This window comes from Oncorhynchus clarkii, chromosome 17, assembly GCF_045791955.1.
Source record: "Oncorhynchus clarkii lewisi isolate Uvic-CL-2024 chromosome 17, UVic_Ocla_1.0, whole genome shotgun sequence".
NCBI classification, from domain to species: domain Eukaryota; kingdom Metazoa; phylum Chordata; class Actinopteri; order Salmoniformes; family Salmonidae; genus Oncorhynchus; species Oncorhynchus clarkii.
The window spans coordinates 39,744,162-39,768,585 of record NC_092163.1 but is presented as its reverse complement, the minus strand read 5'-3'; the positions used below and the strand labels follow the sequence as shown (position 1 = coordinate 39,768,585).

Below are 24,424 nucleotides of genomic sequence, written 5' to 3'. Positions count from 1 at the left end.
TATTGTCCTGCTGAAAGGTGAATTGTCTCCCAGTGTCTGTTGGAAAGCAGACTGAACCATGTTTTCCTCTAGGATTTTGCCTGTGCTTATAGCTCTATTCCATTTATTTTTATCCTAAAAAAAAAAATCCCTAGTTCTTGCCAATGACAAGGTTTCCCACAACATGATGCAGCCACCACCATGCTGTGAAGAGTGGTACTTAGTGATGTGTTGTGTTGGATTTGCCCCAAACATAACACTTTGTATTCAGGACATAAAGTTGATTGTTTGCCACATTTTTGCAGTTTTACTTTAGTTCCTTGTTGCAAACAGGACGCATGTTTTGGAATATTTGTGTTCTGTACAGGCTTCCTTCTTTTTACTCTGTCAATTAGGTTAGTATTCTGGAGCAACTCCAATGTTGTTGATCCATCCTGTTATCTCCAATCACAGTCATTCAACTCTGTAACTGTTTTAAAGTCACCATTGTCCTCATGGTGACCAAGTTAGGCAGGACACCTGTATCTTTGCAGTGACTGGGTCTATTGATACACCATCCAAAGTGTAATTAATAACTTCACCATGCTCAAAGAGATATTCAATGTCAGAATTTTTTTTATATACCCATCTACCAATAGGTGCCCTTCTTTGCAAGGCATTGGAAAACCTCCTTGGTCTTTGTGGTTGAATCAGTATTGGAAATTCACTGCTCGACTGAGGGACCTTACAGATAATTGTATATGTAGGGTACAGAGATGAGCTAGTCTTCAAAAATCATGTTGAACACTATTATTGCACACAGAGTCTATGCAAATGGTTATGTGACTTGTTAAGCATTTTTACTCCGGAACCTATTAAGGCTTGCCACAACAAAGGCTTTGTCTCAAGACATTTCAGCTTTTCATTTTTCCCTTATTTTGTAAACATTTCTAAAAACATAATTGTGTGAGGGTCAGTGACTCAACATCTAAACTGAATCCATGTTAAATTCAGTCACAAAACAAAACGTGGAAAAAGGCGTGAATACTTTCTGAAGGCATTGTATATCATATTGGCTGTCATTCCACCAATTTGGTGCCTTTGAGAAGTGTAACTTGGTAAAAAAAAATATATATATATATTTTTTTGGTTTCACCTAATTTTAACATTCTGTCATAAAAAACACACCCATCTGGATGGTGTACATACTATACCTCAAGATGCATCACATGGATGGCCAATCCTCTCTGTAGGCCAAAGACCACAATCACTCAATAACAACGCAATAATAACTCAATAACTTAATCTAGATCCTCAACTACATCTTTCAGTCCTGGGGACATAGCTTGGAGAGAAGAGGCAACACAAGTTCCATGCCACCACCCTAAAACAGAACTGGTATACCTCACAGGTACACCTCAAATAGAACTAAATCCGAAACCGTAGCTGAACGGTGGTTCGATACTAGTTCGATTCTGGGCATCCCATAGAGATCCCATAATCCATTTGAATTATAGGATCTCTATTGGGCCTCCTGACCACTTCTGAACTATCACTTGTATCAATAATCTCCTGTCCAATCTAGGTAGGCAGCCAGAGGAGAGAGAGGGCAGACGAGCCAAGGAAAACCCCCGGCCAAACCCCACCTGCTTAGGCCAATTGAGGGCCTGTGTGTGTGTGTGTCTATTTCGGGACTGTTCAATGTCGGTCCCGGAGGGCCGGAACGCTTCTGGTTTTCATCCTCTCCTTTTAAGCAGGGACTGTTTCAGACCTGGACTGTTTCAGACAGGGACTGTTTCAGACCTGGACTGTTTCAGACCTGGACTGTTTCAGACCTGGACTGTTTCAAACCTGGACTGTTTCAGACCTGGACTGTTTCAGACTTGGGACACCAGGTGAGTGCAATTAACTACCAGGTAGACACCAAAACCAGAAGTGTTTCGAATCCCAGGCTGTAGTGGCGCCTCAGCACTCGGCAGGCCTAAGCTGTTTTTGTCATGTCGACCTATGAAACCTCTAAAAAAACGAGCCAGCCAGAGGAATGTAGTCAAGCAGTTGAGATCCACTCCAGCAGTGGGATTCGGGCTGTTAAGGAACCCAACCCAATACACAGTTCGACTCTACTGAGCACATGCAAGCAAGCTGAACTAGGCATCCACGCGAGTAGGCTAGTGCCGGTGTGGATTTGTGTGCGAGAGCCGTGGAGCAACGTGAAACGGAAGATGTTTGCGTGCATTTACAGTGCAGTATGCGTGCGCGTGAGAATGATTCTGAAGCAGGGGTCACTTTTAAAACAAGCATGTCGGGGACAGAGATCGGAGAGGAGAGGCAACACTAGTTCCATGCCACCACCCTAAAACAGAACTGCTTCAGAATATTCTGAAGTTCTTTAACAGTATATATTTTTTTTTAGGGGGGGGGGGGGGGTTTGAGAGACACAGATATAGAGAGAAGGAACTGAAGCTGTTGGAAAAGCTTGAGCAGAGCGAGAGAGAGGAGACATAAGGAGAGAGAGAGAGAGAGAGGGAGAGAAAGAGAGTTTAGTAGGAGAGATGCAGCATGCACTGAGAGACAGTCAGTGGTCTACCACTATGAGGCCATGCAAGCCCAAAGCCTGGCGCATAGTCAGTCACAGTCACAGCCACAGTCATAGCCACAGTCACAGCCACAGTCACAGTCACAGTCACAGCCACAGTCACAGCCACAGTCACAGCCACAGTCACAGCCACAGTCACAGCCACAGTCACAGTCACCCTGGAATCTCCAGTGGTATCCAGAACAGGTGGAAGGAGTGTAGATAAACAACACCCCCCCCATGCACACAGATCAAAAACACACTGTGGAGAACACGAGAGCAGAAAACAGCAGGACAAAACTGAAATCATGAGTTCGAGAGTTTGTGAGGGTGAGCGAGTGTGTGTTGGCTATTTCTGTGTGAGAGAGGGACATTGTTGATATTTGAGAGTTCATACTTGTAGATGTATGTAAGTGGGAAGGTGGAATGTGTGTGTAATATGTGATATTGTGCTGGAATGTGTGTATGTGTGCATTGCTACCAGGATCTCAGGTGTGTGTGTGTCTGTGTGTGTGTAATGCTGGGGATGTTATTTCTACTGAGATGTATTGCTGTAGAAGCCTGGGAAGGGGGGGTGATATAACTGACCACCAGCAGGGGGCACCACTTGATCCAGCAGTTTCATGCTGGTCCTCTTCCAGATCTTCTTGATGACGGCTCTCAGCTCCTCGTTGGCCTGCTCCAGATTACCTACAGCACGGGTAAACACCAGACACGTCCTATCACTATCAACACAAATTATACAGCTGGTGCTGCTGTGGTGTGTGTGTGTGTGTGTGTGTGTCTCCTACCGTCTGTTTTGATCTTCAGGGCGGTGCGTACTAACGCAAACAGCGTCGCATTGAACATGACGGTGCCGTCGCTGTTTAGAGGCATGTTCATGGCCACCAGTCTCTGAGAGGGAAAGAGCAGGGTTACTATACATACGCTGTGTACAGGGTTGAACACATGCCAGTTCAATTAGAGGGAGAGGAAGAGATACAGAGACAAAGTGAGAGGGAGAAAGACAGAGAGATAGCAGAGAGAGATAGCAGAGAAAGAGAAAGAGAGAGATGGCATAGAGAGAGAGAGAGAGAGAGAGAGAAAGAGAGAGAAAGAGAGAGAGAGAGAGATGACATAGAGAGAGAGAGAAAGAGAGAGAGAGAGATGGCATAGAGAGAAAGAGAGAGAGAGAAAGAGAGAGAGAGAAAGAGAGAGCGAGATGGCATAGAGAGAAAGAGAAAGAGAGCAGAGAGAGAAAGAGAGAGAGAGCAGATAGAGAAAGAGAGAGAGAGAGAGATAGCAGAGAGAGATGGCATAGAGGGAAAGAGAGAAAGAGAGAGAAAGATTGATAGCAGAGAGACGGTTACCTTGCAGGCCACTCTATGAGGGCAGAGTTTGCCGAAGCCCAGGGGAGGCTGGATGCGTCGGAGCAGAGTGACCACGTCCAGATGTTTAATCCTGCCCCTGTGTCAGAGAGAGAGAGTCAGACAGAGAGAGAGAGAGAGTCAGACAGAGTGAGAGAGAGACAGAGACAGAGCGAGAGAGAGAGACAGAGAGACAGAGAGACAGAGAGAGAGAAAGAGAGAAAGAGAGAGAGAGACAGAGAGAGACAGAGAGAGAGAGAGAGACAGCACTCTGATAAACATAAACTCAGACAACTGCAACAGGCAGACATAATCTTAATCTATACCAGGGATGTTCAGTTCTGGTCCTGGTGGGCCGAAACACTTCTGGTTTTGGTGTCTACCTGGTAGGCAATTGCACTCACCTGGTGTCCCAAGTCTGAAACATTCCAGGTCTGAAACATTCCAGGTCTGAAACAGTCCCGGTCTGAAACAGTCCCTGTCTGAAACAGTCCAGGTCTGAAACAGTCCAGGTCTGAAACAGTCCCTGTCTGAAACAGTCCAGGTCTGAAACAGTCCCTGTCTGAAACATTCCAGGTCTGAAACAGTCCAGGTCTGAAACAGTCCCGGTCTGAAACAGTCCCGGTCTGAAACAGTCCCGGTCTGAAACAGTCCAGGTCTGAAACAGTCCCGGTCTGAAACAGTCCAGGTCTGAAACAGTCCCTGCTTAAAAGGAGAGGATGAAAACCAGAAGCGTTCCGGCCCTCCAGGACCGACATTGAACAGTCCCGAAATAGACACACACACACAACACACTTACTTGGCCTCTGGGTCGTACTCAGACCAGATCCTCTTGAACTCGTCCAAGTGGTGAGGACCCAGGATGGACCAATCGCGAGTCAGGTAGTCAAAGTTGTCCATGATGACCGCCACAAACAAATTGATAATCTAGCGCAACATAACAAACAGGATCAGAACAGAATAGGGACGGACTGTGCCTACATCCGCAGTCTGTGTGAGCGTACCTGTGGAAATGTACGCGTGTGTGTGTGTGTGTGTGTGTATGTATGCTGCGTGGATATGTATTCCGTGTCTGTTTGTGTGTGTGTGCTGTGTGTATACGTGTGTATAAAGTATATGCTGTGTGTATAAGTGTATTTATGTACCAGGAAGGCACAGAGCATGTAGAAGCTGATGAAGTAGATGTAGGCGAAGCTGGCGCCACAGGTCATCTCCTCCCCAGGGTTGTAGTCCGACTCTGGGTCACACAGCTTTCCCGAAATACACGCCAACATGATCTCCTGCCACGCCTCGCCCGTGGCACACCTGGGACAGAAACGTGACTCGTCAGATACCTCAGCGTAACCTTTAAGACAACCTACTCCCAACCATGTCACGTCATCGACGTATCTCCTCGCCCGTGGCACACCTGGGACAGAAACGTGACTCGTCAGATACCTCAGCGTAACCTTTAAGACAACCTACTCCCAACCATGTCACGTCATCGACGTATCTCCTCGCCCGTGCCACACCTGGGACAGAAACGTGACTCGTCAGATACCTCAGCGTAACCTTTAAGACAACCTACTCCCAACCATGTCACGTCATCGACGTATCTCCTCGCCCGTGGCACACCTGGGACAGAAACGTGACTCGTCAGATACCTCAGCGTAACCTTTAAGACAACCTACTCCCAACCATGTCACGTCATCGACGTATCTCCTCGCCCGTGCCACACCTGGGACAGAAACGTGACTCGTCAGATACCTCAGCGTAACCTTTAAGACAACCTACTCCCAACCATGTCACGTCATCGACGTATCTCCTCGCCCGTGCCACACCTGGGACTCGTCACGTCGAATAAGTCAGCATAACCGTAACCTATTCACAACCATTCCATAACCTTTTCACAACCACATCTCCTGATGAAGGCCTAAAGACCAAAAAGTTGTTAAACAAAGTACATTGATTACAGATTCTCTTTTACCTTTAGCTGGACATGTTATAATCGCTACATATCCGACCTACAACGTCTGCGTGAACTCTGACCCTGTGACCCCCCCCGACCTCGACAGACCTGAAGAGCAGCAACACGGCCTGAGGGAAGGTCTGGAAGTTGTTGTTCCGGTTGATGTGGGTGCCGTCCACCATGGCTATCTTCCCAAACACCTGAAACGAACAGTAATGATAGAAGGACAAGGGTTCGTTTACATACTGCGTGAAGAATAGGGCTGCGTTCAGAAGGGCATGCAATGGAAACCGTTTTTAAACCCTTTGCAAAAGAAACTGAAAATGAGCCTTTCTTCAATGAACACGTCCAGGTAGTCGCTTCTGAATTCAATCAGTTTTTCCTCCGTTTGGTACCTTAGGAACATGACCCAGGTGTACTGCTGCTCCTTATGAAGAGGTTTAGTGGGGATGTTACTGTGAGACTGACTGGAGGATTAAGCTGGTTCGGGGCAAATGGTTTAGTAACAAATAGCTGTTTCAGTGACTCACCTGCATGCCAATGACAGCATAGATGAAGAAGAGCATGGCGATCAGAAGGGCAACATATGGCAGAGCCTGGAGAGTGAGAGACAGAGAGAAGCGAGAGAGAGAGAGAGAAAGAGAGAGGGAGAGAGAGAGGAACGAGAGAGGGATAGAGAGAGAGAGAGAGAGAGCGAGAGAGAGAGGAGCGAGAGAGGATAGAGAGAGAAAGAGAGAGGGAGAGAGAGAGAGAGAGAGAGAGAGGAACGAAAGAGGGATAGAGAGAGAGAGAGAGAGAGAGCGAGAGAGAGAGGAGCGAGAGAGGGATAGAGCGAGAAAGAGAGGGCAGAGAAAGAGAGCGAGAGAGAGAGAGAGAGAGGAGCGAGAGAGGGATAGAGAAAGAATGAGGTCAGAGACAGAGAGAGAGGAGCAAGGGCAGGGAAAGAGAGAGAGAGGAGTGAGAAAGGGATAGAGAGAGAAAGAGGTCAGAGAGAGAGAAATAAAGAGAGAGAGAGAGAGAGAGAGAGAGAGAGAGGGCGGGGAAAGAGAGAGAGGGTGAACAAGGGACCAGAGTTAGTTCAGTGCATTAACAGCCTGGTAAATGAGTGATGAGTTATACGGGGCGTGGTCCTCTATACGGGGCGTGGTCCTCCTCACCTGGAAAGACTTGATGAAGGTCCACAGGAGGGTGCGGATCCCCTCCCCTCTGCTCAGCAGTTTGACCAATCGCATGACTCGGAAGAGGCGGAAGAAGGTGATGGAGATGCGGGCGTTGTCCTCCGTGTTCTGTAGGGGACGGAGGCAGCGTCAGAGGACCGGAGTGTGTGTGTGTGTGTGTGTAGACAGGGAACCTGGCTGTGCTTCAATGCCATGGACAAGCCCTTAACAGTACTCAGCGTACTACACGCAGGTACACTTAGTCCAATGGCGATCCTAAAGGTCTACTGAGACTGAGATGTGAGATACCTCAAATGCCTCAAATCTCTCCGTGAACCTGTGACCTTTTGAGACAACCGAGGGTTGCTCGAGGGATGGTGTCTACGTGACGTAGGTAACATGAACTAATCCTCAATCAACTGGAACAAGTTACCTACTGAACTACAGATCAGTCTAGGAAAGAGGATTAAAAGAGGCTTTAGAAGTCACCAGTATATTTAACATTCCTTTAAGTATTCCTAGTAGGTACATCAAGGCACTTCCTCTCAAAACCAGGCGAATCCTGGACTTGTTGCATGTAGAAGGGCATGTTTTTTTTCTCTCCAAACTCTCTCCTCGGGGACCACCAGCCACTTCACACATCTGTTCAAGCACGGAGGAGAGGTTGGAAAAACCCAGTACAACCTGACTGACAGAAGTTTAAAGTGACAGGGTGGGAGTAGTAGTCCCCTATGCAGGACGGCTGAAGCTGACATGCATCTGTATCTACGGGGCTGGTCGTGAAGCTCTACCAGGAGCCCTGCTACAGTACAGCCCTACAGGGGAGGAGAGGGACAGGAACACATGCCGTAGGGAGAGAAAACCTTGCCATAACTCGACTGGACACAATCAGCACAAGCATGGCAACCCCCCCGGTCCAGAGTCACTGCATGCGGAGTCACAGTGGGACCCCCCCCCCCCCCCAGAGGGGTCAGCCAGGAGGGGTCAAATGTCATAGCAGAGGTCATAACCCCTACCCCAATGGGTCATCCACAGTTCACCGCCCCACGCAAGGGGGCACATGGCACGGCGGAGACCATGCGGCGGTGTCAGCGCTACAAACGTGAGGAGGAGCGGAGGGGAACCCGCCCTCGCCATGGGGGATGCACACCGCCACGTTTGAGTGATCGACACACTCTCCTTCAAAACAACACGCCCCAAACAAAAACAGGGACATGAAGAGCAAAAAAGCCAAAGCAAACGGACTCAAACTAACAAAGAATACAACCAAAAAGAACTGTCAAAAACCCAAACCAAACTGTTCTCTGAATGAAAACCAAACTTTTTAATTGTATAAATTAAAAAGGCGAGGTTATACAAGAGGCCATGTAGAGGATTAGAGGAGGTTATGTAGATAGAACACAAAATAAATGAACAAGCAAATCAACATGAACCAATGAAAACCCAGAGAAGAGAGGGCAAGGCCCTGATTGGGGGAAGAGCATCTTACCCCCGACTCATCCACCTGAGGAGCCTCCGTTGGCTTTAAAATCAAAGACCTGTGTTAATGACTCGCACAAGTTATCACAGCGTTATCCCTTATACTTGCACACTTGAACGCAACGTCATCAACATGTTTAAGACGTACGCACCATTAAAGACTCACACTTAACCACACATACCATCACACTTAAAAAAACGGACGTTGCGTTGGAGACCGACACACAACATTGTCTCGACACGTTTACACACCGCTTATGCAACATTGACAGACTGGACTCACGCACACCTAAATCACAACCCCTATGTAACATAACGTTAACATCTTGAGACTAGGGGGCAGTATTTTGATGTTTGGATGAAAAACGTACCCAAATGAAACTGCCAATTTCTCAGGCCCAGATACTAGAATATGCATATAATTGGCAGATTATGATAGAAAACACTCTAAAGTTTCCAAAACGGTCAAAATATTGTCAGTGAGTATAACAGAACTGATATTGCAGGCAAAAACCTGAGGAAAATCCAACCAGGAAGTGCCTCTTATTTTGAAACCTCCCTGTTCCACTGCATGCCTATCATCCATTTAAAGGGATATCAACCAGATTCCTTTCCCTATAGCTTCCACAAGGTGTGTAAAGTCTTTAGACATAGTTTAAGCCTTTTATTCTGAAAAATGAGCGAGGACGATCACATCGCGTCAGTGCATAGCTGGGTGTCCCCAGAGTTTTGCATGCGCCAACAGCTTGGAGCAGACATTTTCTCTCTCTCTCCTATTGAAAAAGCTACCGTCCGGTTGAAGTATTATCGATGATTTATTGTAAAAACAACCTGAGGATTGATCATAAAAAACGTTTGACATGTTTCTACGAACTTTACGGATACTATTTGGAATTTTTGTCTGCCCGTCGTGACCTGCACGAGCCTGTGGATTACTAAACAAAACGTGCCAACCAAATGGAGGTTTTTAGATAGAAAAATAATCTTTATCGAACAAAAGGAACATTTATTTTGTAACTGGGAGTCTCGTGAGTGCAAACATCCGAAGATCATCAAAGGTAAGCGATAAATTGTATTGCTTTTCTGACTTTCGTGACCAATCTACTTTGCTGCAAGCTGTTTGTAATGTTTTGTCTGCTGAGAGAGATGTCCTCACATAAACGCTTGGTTTCCTTTCGCTGTAAAGCTTTTTTTTATTTTTTATCAGACACGCCAGGTGGATTAACAACAAGCTAAACTGTGTTTTGCTATATTGCACTTGTGATTTCATGAAAATTAAATATTTTTAGTAATTTAATTTGAATTTGGCACTCTGCAATTCAGCGGATGTTGACGAAAATTATCCCGCTAAAGGGATCGGTGCACCAAGAAGTTAAGGACACAAAGAACAGAATCTTAGCGCTTTAAGCGTTTAAGACAACGTACAGTTCGGCTTAACAACTTCTATGCGGTGCTTCCGTTGCATTCAAGACCAGCATACAACATGAAGACATGTAACACATAAGGTAAAGTTTAAGATTGAAATGCAACTTTATCACTCACTGTGTGATGGTAACGTGTGATCTTAGTGGCCGAAAAATAAAAGCTTGTGGTTTGACACATGGATCACGTTGGAACAATGTTTATGAAACAACATTTGACTGACGCAGATTCTTATTATGACGCTTATGGATAGGACGGTTCCAAGCGTAACGTTAACCCGACTATAACAGTGTTGCTATAGCGATTGTCACACAACCCATATATAACCCATTCCTATCAGTCAACAGGTCATACTACTAGTGCTTCTGTAACTATGGTAACTAATAAACAACCTTTCCTCTACTCATATAATATCACTATTGGCTTTTGGCTTGTCATCAGCATATGATTCAGAACTCATTCAGAATTTGTACATCAACCTTTCCAGTATGTCACTTAAGGAATACTGTTTTTGGGGATGTGTAAACATTGGACTAATGAAAAAATGAGCAAAATATCGTTTTTGAGTGGATTTTTCCTTTAAGGCTGAAAATCATCGATCTTACGCTAACTCACACTCTCAGTTTCTCCCGCCCACAAATCCACACGAACGCGCAGCACACAAATCCACAAGAACACACCACACACAAATCCACACGAACACAACCCACCAACACACATTTTGTAAAACATTACACACAAAGTTAGTCATATTGTATTAGTCAAAACGCTTTAAAATGCAGCTGTCAACACCTATATGGGAAAACAGTATATTCCTCATCAAAACACCGCTGTGAAAACTGAGAGAACTGTGAGAGAAACTGTGAACCCCTGTACGCTTTCAGGTGTATGACTTCACAGCAACACTACAGGAACGACACTGAGTGATGTCATCAACAGGGGGACAGTAAGAGTAGAGTAACTCCAGACAGACACGGCTCCAGGTCATTCACCTCCCGCGGTGGCTCACACTGAACAACAGGAACGTTCTGGGGTGCAGGAACGAGCAAAGCGTCACAACACGTGGAATAATTATGCTTGAGGAGGTTCTCTCGGTAATTTTGACGGAGCATACGTTCGGCATTGCCACGTCGCCGCAGACAAGCGCCACACATGTACACGCGAGACAAGTTTCGATGATGAGGAGGAGCCGTTAGTGATATCTGTCAGCGTCGCACGCAGCAAAAACCCCCATGCGAGTCAACGGTCAGTGCCCTGCATCAGAGTCGCTGCTAGAGGTCGCTCTCACAGCCCAGTGCGGAGAGAGTAAAAGAGATCAAGGTAGAGGGAGAGAGAGAGGGGGGATATAGAGAGGAGAGAGAGAGACAGAAAGAAGAGGGGGAGAGGAAGAGGGGAGAGAGAGGGTAGAGAGAGGAGGGAGAGAGAGAGGGTTTGAGGGGGTAGGGAAAGAGGGAGATGTCATGCACCTGACTGAAGGCTACACACCTGGACCTGCTCTACAACATGAGCTCCGTTGGGAGCTTTAAGAGCTTCACTACATGGGAAGACAGAACAGAAGACAGAGACAATCACTCACAGAGACACAAACACACGATCAACAAAGAACCTCAGACTCAGCTACCGCATTGATGGACCCACCAGAGATTAGTCATCAGATCTGCTTATGGCATGGCTATAAGTGCTCTGTTTCTTCCGTGAGGCTCACACTGATTGTGAATGACTGTTAGTGAAGCCTGATGTGTTTCAACTTTTGACCCTGATCGAACTTTGATATTGATTGCGCTGCTTTAATTGTGTTCTGCTTAGGAAGAACACGCTGCAGAAAGAAAAAGAATGTAAAAGTCAATCCAATATTAAATCGCCACTGTCTGTACATTCTATTCCATTCTATTTCTATGTTGCAGCATTGTGCCGGGTGAACAACATGCCCTAGCTGTGCTCTGAGCTTCAAGGCCATTCTGTCTGGAGGGGAAAATATACAAGGGAGGTGTGGCGAGAGAGAAGGGTCAAACTTCACAAAGGGTCACAAAAGGTCAGTGAGCAGGCGGACTGACCGGTGCGGGCCCATCGCCATTTGTGTGTGAGGGAGGGGGGGGCGGACGGGGTGAACACCTGACACTTTCCCATCATGCATCAGGAGAGGAGGTACACAACAATCAGGCCACACGTGAAATGGGCAGCTATAGTATAGCCATGCGTGGACATAGATCCTAGATCAGAAGTTAAAACAGCCCAACTGAATGGAGTGTCTGATCTAGTCAGTCCTTCTCTATCTGTGAAAGACAGTGAGGCAGAATGGAGGCATGCAAACCAACAGCCAATGGGAGATGGAATTGGGCACACACACACACACACACACACACACACACACACACACACACACACACACATGCATGTTAAACACAGAAAACACACATACCAGCTCTCACACAGAGTCATGCACTAACACATTCACATCCACATAAAACAGGAACACAGACACTGACACACTGACATATGGTGACTCCAGAGAAACAGCACTGAACGTAGAGCAGAGAGAGAGAGAGAGAGAGAGAGAGAGAGACAGAGAGAGAGCAAGTGAGAGAGAGAGACAGAGACAGAGAGAGAGAGAGAGCAAGTGAGAGAGAGAGAGAGAGACAGAGAGAGCAAGTGAGAGAGAGAGAGTGCGAGTGAGAGAGAGAGAGAGAGAGAGAGAGAGAGACAGCAAGTGAGTGAGAGAGAGAGAGAGTGCGAGTGAGAGAGAGAGCAAGTGAGAGAGAGAGAGAGAGACAGCAAGTGAGTGAGAGAGAGAGAGAGTGCGAGTGAGAGAGAGAGCAAGTGAGAGAGAGAGAGTGCGAGTGAGAGAGAGAGCAAGTGAGAGAGAGAAAGTGCGAGTGAGAGACAGAGAGAGAGAGAGAGAGAGAGAGAGAGAGAGAGAGAGAGAGAGAGAGAGAGAGAGAGAAAGAGAGGGAGAGAGAGATTGAGTGAGAGAGCGAGACAGAGAGAGAGCAAGTGAGAGAGAGAGTGCGAGTGAGAGAGAGAGAGAGAGAGAGAGAGACAGCAAGTGAGAGAGAGAGAGTGAGAGATAGCGAGACAGAGAGAGAGAGAGAGAGAGAGAGAGAGAGAGAGAGCAAGTGAGAGAGAGAGAAAGTGCGAGTGAGAGAGAGAGAGAGCAAGTGAGAGAGAGAGTGCGAGTGAGAGAGCAAGTGAGTGAGAGAGAGAGAGAGAGTGCGAGTGAGAGAGAGAGCAAGTGAGAGAGAGAGAGTGCGAGTGAGAGAGAGAGCAAGTGAGAGAGAGAGAGTGCGAGTGAGAGACAGAGAGAGAGAGAGAGAGAGAGAGAGAAAGAAAGAGAGGGAGAGAGAGATTGAGTGAGAGAGCGAGACAGAGAGAGAGCAAGTGAGAGAGAGAGACAGAGAGAGAGAGACAGAGAGAGAGAGAGAGCAAGTGAGAGAGTGCGAGTGAGAGAGTGAGACAGAGAGAGAGAGAAAGACAGAGAGAGAGAGACAGAGAGAGAGAGAGAGAGAGAGAGAGAGAGAGAGAGAGAGAGTTGAGCAGTGAAGCTCTGCAACACTGCACCTATAATCTACTATGAAAATGTGTGAGTGAGTGTTTGTATTAATTGACAACAGGTACATGTGACATGCACTGACATACTGTATGTACATTATTGACATTGTGTACTGTATGCACACTGCACGGTGCTGCATGTGACTTAAGAGAGTGTTTGGGTTAGTAGAGTTAACTTGGTCGCAGTAGCTTTTCAACAGAGCACTACCCAACCAGGCTACGCAGAGAACGTTTCAGCAGTAGTATGCTACGGTAGTTCTAAGTAGAAGTCATCCACCGTTTGACCCTGTCTTGACAGACTAACTCAACCAGGCCAAAGCACAGACAGATCCTGAAGCACGGTCAACAGACATCCCTCTGGCTTTGCTTAATAGTTACATCATCTCAGAACATTTCTTTACAAACGCCTGTTTTTTTTTTTTTTTGCCCCCAAACTGACAAAACGTTCGATGACTCATTTTGAGTTTCGCATTATCAGTGTGAAGGGATTCGCGAAGACAAACGTTGTTTACGCAACAAAAAAAATAATAATACAGGGATGAGTTGGATCATTGCCATACTTGCCTCTACAAGTTTCTATGGAAACAGAATTAACACGAGTACCAGGGTTAGACGACCAAGCGGATGCAACAGCAATAAACCAGTAAACCATCTATCGATCGCCATGGTTACAGCGTGTGGGACACCTCTGGTGGGAAACGTCCGGGTGCACCGAGGCATCGTAACACTCGCTTCAACAATAAAACAATCAAACATTTCACCACGTCGTACCATACCACACATTAGGAATGCATTGCACACGGCCCGAGTGTCAGAATAAACAGAAGCTGCTGTACAACGGAGGCCAGGGGGCTCATTTTAATAGCGACGGTTACATGTTTTCATCAGACAGGAGAGTACAAGACAGGAATTACAAGAAGACTGAAGCCGTACAGAGAAAGCCAATAGAACCACTAGCAGACTGAAAACCAATGGAGTATATATTGCCGAACAGAATATCGTTTGAAACACATAAGCAGTATATTTCCTAATATAGCGATCTGAATCAGTTTCCCTGTAAGTATGAAGTGATTTAGCAGTTTAGTACCAACTAGCTAACACTAGGGGGCACTGTGGGCCTAATGTAAAATAATATAGAATCCACGAGGGGAGAGGGAGACTGACGTGAGGAAGACGCTGGGATTTACTCTCCCGGGCTCATGTTCACTCGACGTAAATCTAAGCGTCTTCCTCAACCTCGGGACACTCTTAGGGATAATGCTGGTGCTACTGGCATTCTGGCTTCATTGTAAGGCTTCAGTTTCACAGAAGAGGCAGAAAAGGTAGTACTTACGTTCACTTCAGTGATAGCAATATCAACGACGCTACCAACTACAATTAAGGCATCAAACGTGTTCCACGCATCAGTGAAATAGTGCTGTTGCGGAAAGCCACAACACACACAGGGATGAGAGAGGGAGGAGAATAGAGAGAGAGAGAGAAGAGGAGTACAGTGTGTGGATAGGAGTATGTAAGGGAGGCAGCAGGGAGGGCCAGAGAAGGAGAGAAGACAAACAAAGAGAAAAGAAGCCATCAAGACCTGAATAATCAATAACAGAGAGAGTTGCCGACAGAGGCCCCTTTGGTAGCAGAGGAGCCGAAGTCAGCAAAAACAGCAGCCCATATAACCTAGGACCAGGGGTGTATTCAGTGAGGTGAAACGTCCAGAACGTTCCCTTTCCCTTTAGAAAATGCTACATCACAAATTAACTCCTCCACACAGCGTTTACAGTCATTACCCAAATTGTTGGCACCCCTTGGTAAAGATGAGCTTACGGAAAATATGAAGAGAGATCTCTTCGGAGACACACACCAGTGGTGGGTTCTGTCGTTGAAAGAAGGATGCATAGAAGAGAACCTCGTACCTACTGTCAAATATGGTGGTGGATCTTTGATGTTATGGGGACATTTTTGCTTCCACTGGTCCTGGGGCCTGGGGCCCTTGTTAAGGGCAACGGGAGCATGAACTTTTCCAAGTACCAGGACATTTTAGCCAAACACCTGGTGGCCTCTGCCAGGAGGCTGGATCTTCCAACCAGACAATAACCCGAGGCACACATCAAAAATCCACAAATAAATCGTTAATTGACCACAAAACCTTGCGCTTCAGGCCACCGTATTAGGGCAAAAAGGCCTTTTGAGATATGTAATGTATTGCTGAAAATAATTATAAAGAGAACATTCGCCTAGGAACTCACTTGGTGAAGGCCGCAGGACTGAAAATGAACTAATTCAATGTATCTGTCACTAGCAAATGCAGTCATGGGTGGTAACTCTACAATTCAGTGGAAAAGGCAAAGGAAAGATGATATTGTAGGCGTGGCTTAGTGGGGGCGTTACTCAAAATCTGGACCACCCACAGGGTCACAGTGACTCTATTGTTTTGAGTAATGACTCCTCAAAAGTTTTGAGTAGTGTTGACAGTTTACAGTGTAGGCGGGGGTTAAGTGGTGAGGTTTAATACGAACATACTGTATTACCTTAACTCGTACTGAGCTACTGGCGTCATTTCAGTTACTTTCAAACGATATCTGCATGTTAAGTGCATCTACTCCAATGTACGACAGTATTGTCAACGACTGGGTGTAATACAAATGTGTATGTGATCTATAAATGTTACTCTGTTAGAAAGTTAGGTAGATCACTTGTTAGTGTTTCAGAGACATGCTCCAGTAGGTGACAGTCACACACAGAGAGAGAGAGAGAGAGAGAGAGAGAGAGAGAGAGAGAGAGAGAGAGAGAGAGAGAGAGAGAGAGAGAGAGAGAGAGAGAGAGAGAGAGAGAGAGAGAGAGAGAGAGAGAGAGAGAGAGAGAGAGAGAGAGAGAGAGAGAGAGAGAGAGAGAGAGAGAGAGAGAGAGAGAGAGAGAGAGAGAGTCCTGTCTCTCGGCACTTCAGTACTGCACCACACCAGTCGGTCTGTTACTGGGTCCCGGTCCTTATCCTCAACAACTAATAATAATAAAGGTACTGTACACACAAGAACCAAAGACACCTGCAAACCTAATGGACAAATTTCCAGAATGAAACGGCATCTACATATGTGAGATGTGTGTCCATCTGTGTGCATGCATCTGTGTGTGTGTGTATGTCTGTGTGCACACGTGCATGCATCTGTGTGTGTGTATGTCTGTGTGCAGGCGTGTGTCCTTACCCTGGGTTTGAAGGCGATGAGTTTGAGCACCATCTCCGCAGTGAAAACAGCAGTGAAGACCATGTTGAGGATGTCCATCACATAGTTAAATGTCGCAGACTGGCCATAGTGCTACAGACAGGAGAGTGGTAGAGAGGGAGGGAGGGAGGGAGGGACAGATAGACAGAAACAGACAGAGACAGACAGACAGACAGACAGACAGACAGACAGACAGACAGACAGACAGACAGACAGACAGACAGATAGAGACAGACAGACAGACAGACAGACAGACAGACAGACAGACAGACAGACAGACAGACAGAGACAGACAGACAGATAGAGACAGACAGACAGATATAGACAGAGATAGAGACAGACAGAGACAGACAGATAGAGAAAGACAGACAGACAGACAGACAGATAGAGACAGACAGACAGACAGACAGATAGAGACAGACAGACAGATAGAGACAGACAGACAGACAGACAGAGAGGGGTGGACGTAGAGAAAGTGTAGATGTAAGTGCCAGATATTGTACAGAAGAATAAAGAGGTTTCACAAAGCACTAGGAAGCTGAGATGCTGGCTCAGGAGTTGTACTGCAGGGGATTGCCTAACAGTGAATGCTGCTACACGACTAGGGCTTTATGAATGGGTCGGGTTGAGCTTCTTCCTACCTGCACAGCCAGGCAGAGTGTGTTGAGCATGATGAGGACGAACATGATGTACTCAAACCCGGTGGAGTTGACCACGTACCAGAACTTATACTGGTAGGGGTTCTTAGGGATGTACCTCCTCAACGGATGGGCTTTCAGGGCATACTCCACACACTGACGCTGTAGAACACACGGGGAGGCAGGTAGCCTAGTGGTTAGAGCGTTGGGCCAGTAACCCGAAAGGTTGCTGGATCGAATCCCTGAGCTCTGCCCCTGAACAAGGCCGTTCACCCACTGTTCCCTTTTAGGCCGTCATTGTAAATAAGAATTTGTTCTTAACTAACTTGCCTAGTTAAATAAAGGTTACATTTAAAAAAAACAATTGAACACACATGTTTATACACTAGATACCTGTACACATAGTATAGAGTACTAAAGCAATAAGGCACGAGGGGGTGTGGTATATAGGCAATAAACCTGTTCTTACGCACGACGCAAAGCCGAGTGCCTGGATACAGCTCTTAACCGTGGTATATTGGCCATATACCCCCAGGTGCCTTACTGCCACCATAAACTGGTTACCAACGTAATTAAAACAATGAAAATGACTTTTTTTTGTCATACCCATGGTATAAACTGGGTGGTCTGTTATAAACTGGGTGGTTCGAGCACTGAATGCTGATTGGTTGACAGCCGTGGTATATCAGACCGTACACCAAGGGTACAACAAGAAAGTTATTTTTACTGCTCTAATTGTGTCGGTAAAGAGTTTATTATAGCAATAAGGCTCCTCTGGGGTTTGTGATATATGGCCAATTTACAGTGCCTTGCGAAAGTATTCGGCCCCCTTGAACTTTGCGACCTTTTGCCATATTTCAGGCTTCAAACATAAAGATATAAAACTGTATTTTTTTGTGAAGAATCAACAACAAGTGGGACACAATCATGAAGTGGAACGACATTTATTGGATATTTCAAACTTTTTTAACAAATCAAAAACTGAAAAATTGGGCGTGCAAAATTATTCAGCCCCCTTAAGTTAATACTTTGTAGCGTCACCTTTTGCTGCAATTACAGCTGTAAGTCGCTTGGGGTATATCTCTATCAGTTTTGCACATCGAGAGACTGACATTTTTTCCCATTCCTCCTTGCAAAACAGCTCGAGCTCAGTGAGGTTGGATGGAGAGCATTTGTGAACAGCAGTTTTCAGTTCTTTCCACAGATTCTCGATTGGATTCAGGTCTGGACTTTGACTTGACTTTCTTCACAAAAAAATACAGTTTTATATCTTTATGTTTGAAGCCTGAAATGTGGCAAAAGGTCGCAAAGTTCAAGGGGCCGAATACTTTCGCAAGGCACTGTACCACGGCTAAGGGCTGTGTCCAGGCACTCCGCATTGCGTTGTGCATAAGAACATCCCTCAGCTGTATATATTGGCCATATACCACACCCCCCCGGGCCTTACTGCTTAAATATACCACGGCTTTCAGCCAATCAGTATTTAGGGCTCGAACCACCCGGTTTATAAACATACCAACACACTCAGAACACTTACCCAGTGTGGGAGACTTGCTAGTCTAGACATGTAGTGCCACACAACGCATAGTCACACATAGACACACAGACACACACATAGACACCGCATGAACACACACACACACACACGTGTTCACGAACACACACGCACGCCCAGGGAATTGTGTGTCTAACCTGGTTCTTATCCAGCTCACAGTTCTTGTACTCTTTCTCTCCCTGCTCCTGGAATGTAACGATGACGAAACCCACAAAGATGTTCATCATGAAGAAGGCGATGATGATGATGTAGATGATGAAGAAGATGGAGATCTCGATGCGGTAGTTGTAGATGGGACCCAGGTTCTCCCTGTTCGAGTCTATGGCCTTGTAGAGCAACCTGAAAGAGAGAGAGAGAGAAAAAGAGAGAGATAGATAGAGAGAGCGAGAGAGAAAGAAAAAGAGAGAGATAGATAGAGAGAGCGAGAGAGAAAGAAAAAGAGAGAGAGGGAGAGAGCGAAAGAAAGAGAGCGTGAGAAAGAGATAGAGAGGTAGAGAGCGAGAGAGAGAAATAGAGAGAGCGAAAGAGAAAGAAAAAGGGAGAGAGAGATAGAGAGAAAGAAAGAAAGAGAGCGTGAAAAAGAGAGAGAGAAAGAGAGAGGGAGAGAGCGAGAGAGAAAGAAAAAGGGAGAGAGAGATAGAGAGAAAGAAAGAAAGAGAGCGTGAAAAAGAGAGAGAGAAAGAGAGCGTGAGAAAGAAAAAGAGAGAGAGAAAGAGAGCGAGAGAGAAAAAGTGCGTGTGAGAGCGAGAACACACATTTGTTTACCTTCTGGGGTTTTTTTTATACACAAAAGGCAAAAATATGAAGGTGTATTATATTGTATATGGGTGTATAATATGAGTGGGTGTGTCTTACGAAGGCCAGCCCTCGAAGGTAGACACCGTGAACAGAGCCATCATGGCCATGAGCACGTTGTCAAAGTTGAACTCGCTGTTGTGCCACACTCTCTTATGGACGAACGGCTGGTTCACGTCCCCGTCCTTATAAAGGATGTAGGTGCCCCTGGGAGGTTAGAGGTCAAGAGGACACAGGGGTTAGAGGTCAGCGGTCCGGATATAGGATTCGTCCTATGATGTACCGTATGTAAAGAACATGAATATTGTGGATGTTGTAAATATGTTTGTCTACGCGCAACGCGCTCAAAGACGCTGCGGAACACCTTACTGTACAGTAAGTGTAAGTATTTCTGATACAAAGTGAAGGGTGTCAGTTTGCTGTGTGTAGATGGACAAAGGCATCAAAAAACAACTGACTTGCAATCGTCGGGGCCAGACTTGGCTTCGTCCGTGCAGCGGTAAAACTTCCCCTGCAAAACAAACACAACACATTCCTCGAAACGGTACGGCTACAAAACGAACCCTCAACCCTCAGGTGTCAAACGTCTAGGTTTGGGGATTTACTGAAAGCTACGATGCCATTGACATCACAACCCGTGTTACGGTGTTGACCTTGAAGAGCTGCACCCCTATGCAGGCGAACATGAACTGCAGCAGCGTGGTGACGATCATGATGTTACCGATGGTCCTGATGGCCACGAACACACACTGGACCACGTGCTGCAGGGGTCAAAAGTTCAAAGGTTAGCAGCTATCGAACAGTGCGAGGCATTATGTTGACGAAAGGTCAATATACTTCAAATACATAGGAAGAAGGAGGCACAGCGACGACACAGTTCTAGAAAGTCGTTTAAAAAAAACCCGGTACAGGTTTTTAGCAACAAACTGTCACAAGTTCCCTGCACTTGTTCTACGAATACTACGGCAAGGAATATGGTACTGAAAGAGAAGGAGTAGGACGTATAACGTATAACGTTTTAGGATGAGGCAGTACTGTACCTTGAGGCCCTTGGCTCGGTTGATGGCCCTCAGGGGCCTGAGCACTCGCAGGACTCTCAGAATCTTCACCACAGAGATGGCGGAGGACCTAAAGGACATCACAGGAACTCCCCGTCAGAAACCAACTCGCCCTCTCTAAACGCAACCGTTCATTGCCATAATCAAACTTGACCGTGCCCATAATTTCTTTTTTTTAAACAACGTATTAGGACGGAAGAAGGAACAATGGGTGAGGAACATGAGGATAAAGACAGAGAGAGAGAGTGAGATGTGTGGGCCGAGGGCAGCAGCAGGTACTGACTGGATGCAGAAGGAGACCAGGGAGACCCCCACCACCAGCAGATCCAGCAGGTTGAAGGTGTTCCGACAGAACGCCCCTTTATGGAGGAACGCTCCGTATGTGGTCATCTGGGGGGAAGGGCACAGCGAGTTAGACGGGGTAGCAGACGCTGAGAAAATGCACAGAAATACACACATCGACACGCACATTCGCACACACACGGGGACACACACGAGCACACAAATACACAGTGGTACACCGCAAGACAGACAGAAACACCTACACAGGTATATATAGTGGTAGAAACACTCACTCCCCTCAAACCCACATACAGTATTTCCACACGCTTGCAGAACACTCTATTTCAGGGTGGCGAGCTCAGACTCAGTAAAACAGGAAGTTAGCAGCTACCGTCGCCACCCCCCGCGGCACCGTGGTACATGAATGTAGTAGTAAGTCATTCACTTCACAATCGGCTAATAACAGGGTCACCCGCGGCAACAAAACGTGCAGTTTGTTGCCGCGCTGAGGACGAATATTACATCTACTACCGGAGAGAAATGACAGGGTTGAACAGCCTACCGGTTGGAAAACCCCATGCCCTTACTGACACATTCATGTAGGGCCGTTTCCCTTAAAGCACATTCCTTCATGTTCTTTAACAGCTCACAGTCTAAAGGGGTAATAGAGCAGCTCCACTTAAAAAAACAACAAACGTCAGACTTCAGCAGGCAGAAAAGTAAACAACGCAGCGAAAGGAAGTCTTGTTCAAATCATAAAAGAAAAGGATTCATCGTCCTGAGTGCGTGTAAATGTAGAGACCAGCTGGCGCTAGCGGAAAGCACTGCTAACGCAGCAGGATCAAACTGAGCTGGGTCGTGTTCATTCGGCACCAAACGGGAAAATAAACAACTGAAACGGGGAACTGGTCCAATACGAAACTCTAGTTTCCCGCACTCCGTTGCAAAACATGTTGCTACGGTGAGCCGTAATGAATACGACCCGCAACAGGACTGAGCAGGGTTGGGCTGCCCTCTCAAGGGTTCTGAAGGAAACCCTACATTTCTAAGCACTCAGTCAATCTGGGGAAAGCCCATGCTCCACATGAACATGGTTGGTTTGCCCCCTCTTTTATGGCTCAGTCTCTGAATAGCGGTCAGTCGGTATGAAACAGAAGCATGTAAGTCGGCTTTGACTGGAGATGGCCTTAGATGTTTGTTTATAACCCCCCCCCCCCAAATGACATCCAGGTCAAAATATCAGTCAAAGCTACATCTCTTAAACGGCACATTGATATATCTTTCCTTTGCACAAAGTGTCGCATCATTTTTGGAGAGGTGCACAAAAATAGTGTCGTCGGGTCAAAATTCCAAAACCTTTTCAACTCATTGTTGAATTTTCCAAACGTGACAAACATGATGACACCAATCGGGGTTGGTTTGTGCCTTTGATTCCTTCATGGATTATTCGTTTCCTGATTAGCGGGAATTGAACAACTTGTGTGTTAGTTAGTGTGTGTAGTGCTAGTAAGTAATGATGAAGGTCGAGGGGCGCGTTCGTAAATTCACTCTGGCTATCTACTCCGATTTCAGAGCACTCTCGTCTGAGTGTGCCAGAGCACAGAATAACTGATTCATTAACGAACGCTCAACATCCGTTGAATATGGCCGGTGTCTGTAAACATTGTCAAAAAAGCTTAACGAAATTGTTGCCAGCAGCACAGTTACAGCCACCAAAGCTCTGGATAACATGAAAACAGCCTAACCAGCTCTGCTGGGTGGGGTGAGTAAAAATGGTCAAGAGTGAGGTGTTCTCTTATTTATGTCTGGAAGTAGCTAGCAAGCTAGCTAACTTTAGCCAGTTAGCTTGGGTACTTGTGCCGTATTGAGTTCATAACGCTCGGATCAACCCTACTCCTCGGGCCGGAGCGTCCAGCGTGCGCCTTCTAAACGCTTCGAGAGAGGAACGCTCTGAATTTACTGAAGGACAATCTGACAACGCTCTGAATCTTATGAGCGCACTCTGGCACTCCAGAGTGAATTTACACGGAACACACCCTAGATGTTTTGGTAGTTAAAAGAGGTGCCATGGAGTAAAAACAGAAAGAATAGAAAAGGAAAAGTGAAACGAGGCAGGTAGTACCGCGGTGGCAGCAGGTGACACACAAGGAGAGAGTGCAGCAAGGCTCTCTGTCGTCACAAGCGAGAGTTACCTTCAACATGATCTCAAATGTAAACATGCTAGTGAAGACATAATCTGCATAGCCTAGGACCTGGAAGGCAACCAGACGTTGGGAGTGTTACTGTGGGGGGGTCAGTTAGTTGACAGCACAGAGAGGCGGACACAGGCCATTTACCTTCAACAGGATCTCAACAGTAAAGATAGCCGTGAAAGCATAGTCAAAGTAACCAAGTATCTGCAAAAAGCAACGGACATGTTTAACATGGGTTATACAGGTTACGCAAGTACGTTCATCAGAGACATTCGAAGAAAAACAGGTTAGCGTGGGAAACCCATGTGTGCAGGAAAGAGCATAGGAAATGACTTAGTATGCATAAACCAAACAATCCACAGTTTTCGTATACGTGAATAAACATCTGTGTATATTACAATACATTTCAAAATGCAGTATATATTCATCATATCATTTCATTACGAGCACCAGCACAACGTCATCCGCCGACAATCACAATGACATTGTGCAGCTTGAGGTTACGTTATAATGGTGAATATACATTATGATTCCAAAGTCATTGAACCTGCTGCCTAACAGGATCATGGGAGAAACTTCAGGAAAAGTGTTATCATTACCGTTAACGTCACTCTTAACCAACTAAATCCTTAAATATGAATTTAAAAAAAACGTAAAATAAGCAATAAATATCACAAATCAATACAGAATGTATCTTTACTCGGTACTACTATGTAGCGTAAGAATTGAAAATCAGTTACTGTCTACTGTGTGTTCCCATAAATATGACCCAACATTATTCGAATGTAGACAAGAAGGTTTCTGTACTTACGATGTTGCGTGCGGAGAAGTTGCGTATGGGGTCCTCTGCAGCGAGGGAGACAGAGCTGAGCATGATGAAGACCAGGATGAGATTGGTGAAGATGTGGTGGTTGATGAGTCTATGACATCCCACCCGGATCCTGAGGAGAACGACAGAAAACGCACACACCTGCTTCAGAGAGCTCAGAAAAGTGTGCGTGCGTCCGTCTGTCTGTCTGCGCGCATGCGTGCGTGTGTGTGTGTGTGTGTGTGACCTACGGGTTGGTCTTGCTGAAGATGAAGAAAGCGCTGCCGTCAGGGATGGGGGTGATCTTCTCCTTCTTGACCAGCTCAGAGATGGCTGGGCGTGGCCCTGCTGGAACCTCTGGCTCCTCCTCCTCCTCTGCTGCACAGACAGACACACACACAGTGAGAGAGATAGACCACACACATAGACGTGCAATTGTTTACGGGGACACACACA

General features: G+C 46.2%; 1 protein-coding gene across 1 annotated transcript in view; it reads right to left on the bottom strand.

Annotated features, from left to right (window-relative positions):
• Window positions 1-24,424, bottom strand: part of LOC139370814 (calcium channel, voltage-dependent, L type, alpha 1D subunit, a) — a 157,370-nt gene that overhangs the window by 37,495 nt on the left and 95,451 nt on the right. Inside the window, exons 19-38 of the mRNA XM_071110596.1 lie at window positions 24,220-24,346; window positions 23,972-24,101; window positions 20,970-21,076; window positions 20,669-20,756; window positions 20,282-20,389; window positions 20,087-20,139; window positions 19,689-19,835; window positions 18,971-19,172; window positions 17,282-17,440; window positions 16,623-16,733; window positions 14,765-14,848; window positions 8,474-8,506; window positions 6,985-7,113; window positions 6,358-6,423; window positions 5,936-6,027; window positions 5,025-5,184; window positions 4,679-4,806; window positions 3,883-3,979; window positions 3,325-3,427; window positions 3,122-3,223 (exon numbers count right to left, since the gene is read on the bottom strand). Of these exons, the coding sequence (XP_070966697.1) occupies window positions 3,122-3,223; window positions 3,325-3,427; window positions 3,883-3,979; window positions 4,679-4,806; window positions 5,025-5,184; window positions 5,936-6,027; window positions 6,358-6,423; window positions 6,985-7,113; window positions 8,474-8,506; window positions 14,765-14,848; window positions 16,623-16,733; window positions 17,282-17,440; window positions 18,971-19,172; window positions 19,689-19,835; window positions 20,087-20,139; window positions 20,282-20,389; window positions 20,669-20,756; window positions 20,970-21,076; window positions 23,972-24,101; window positions 24,220-24,346 (2,226 nt within the window). The remainder of the gene's footprint in view (window positions 1-3,121; window positions 3,224-3,324; window positions 3,428-3,882; window positions 3,980-4,678; window positions 4,807-5,024; window positions 5,185-5,935; window positions 6,028-6,357; window positions 6,424-6,984; window positions 7,114-8,473; window positions 8,507-14,764; window positions 14,849-16,622; window positions 16,734-17,281; window positions 17,441-18,970; window positions 19,173-19,688; window positions 19,836-20,086; window positions 20,140-20,281; window positions 20,390-20,668; window positions 20,757-20,969; window positions 21,077-23,971; window positions 24,102-24,219; window positions 24,347-24,424) is intronic.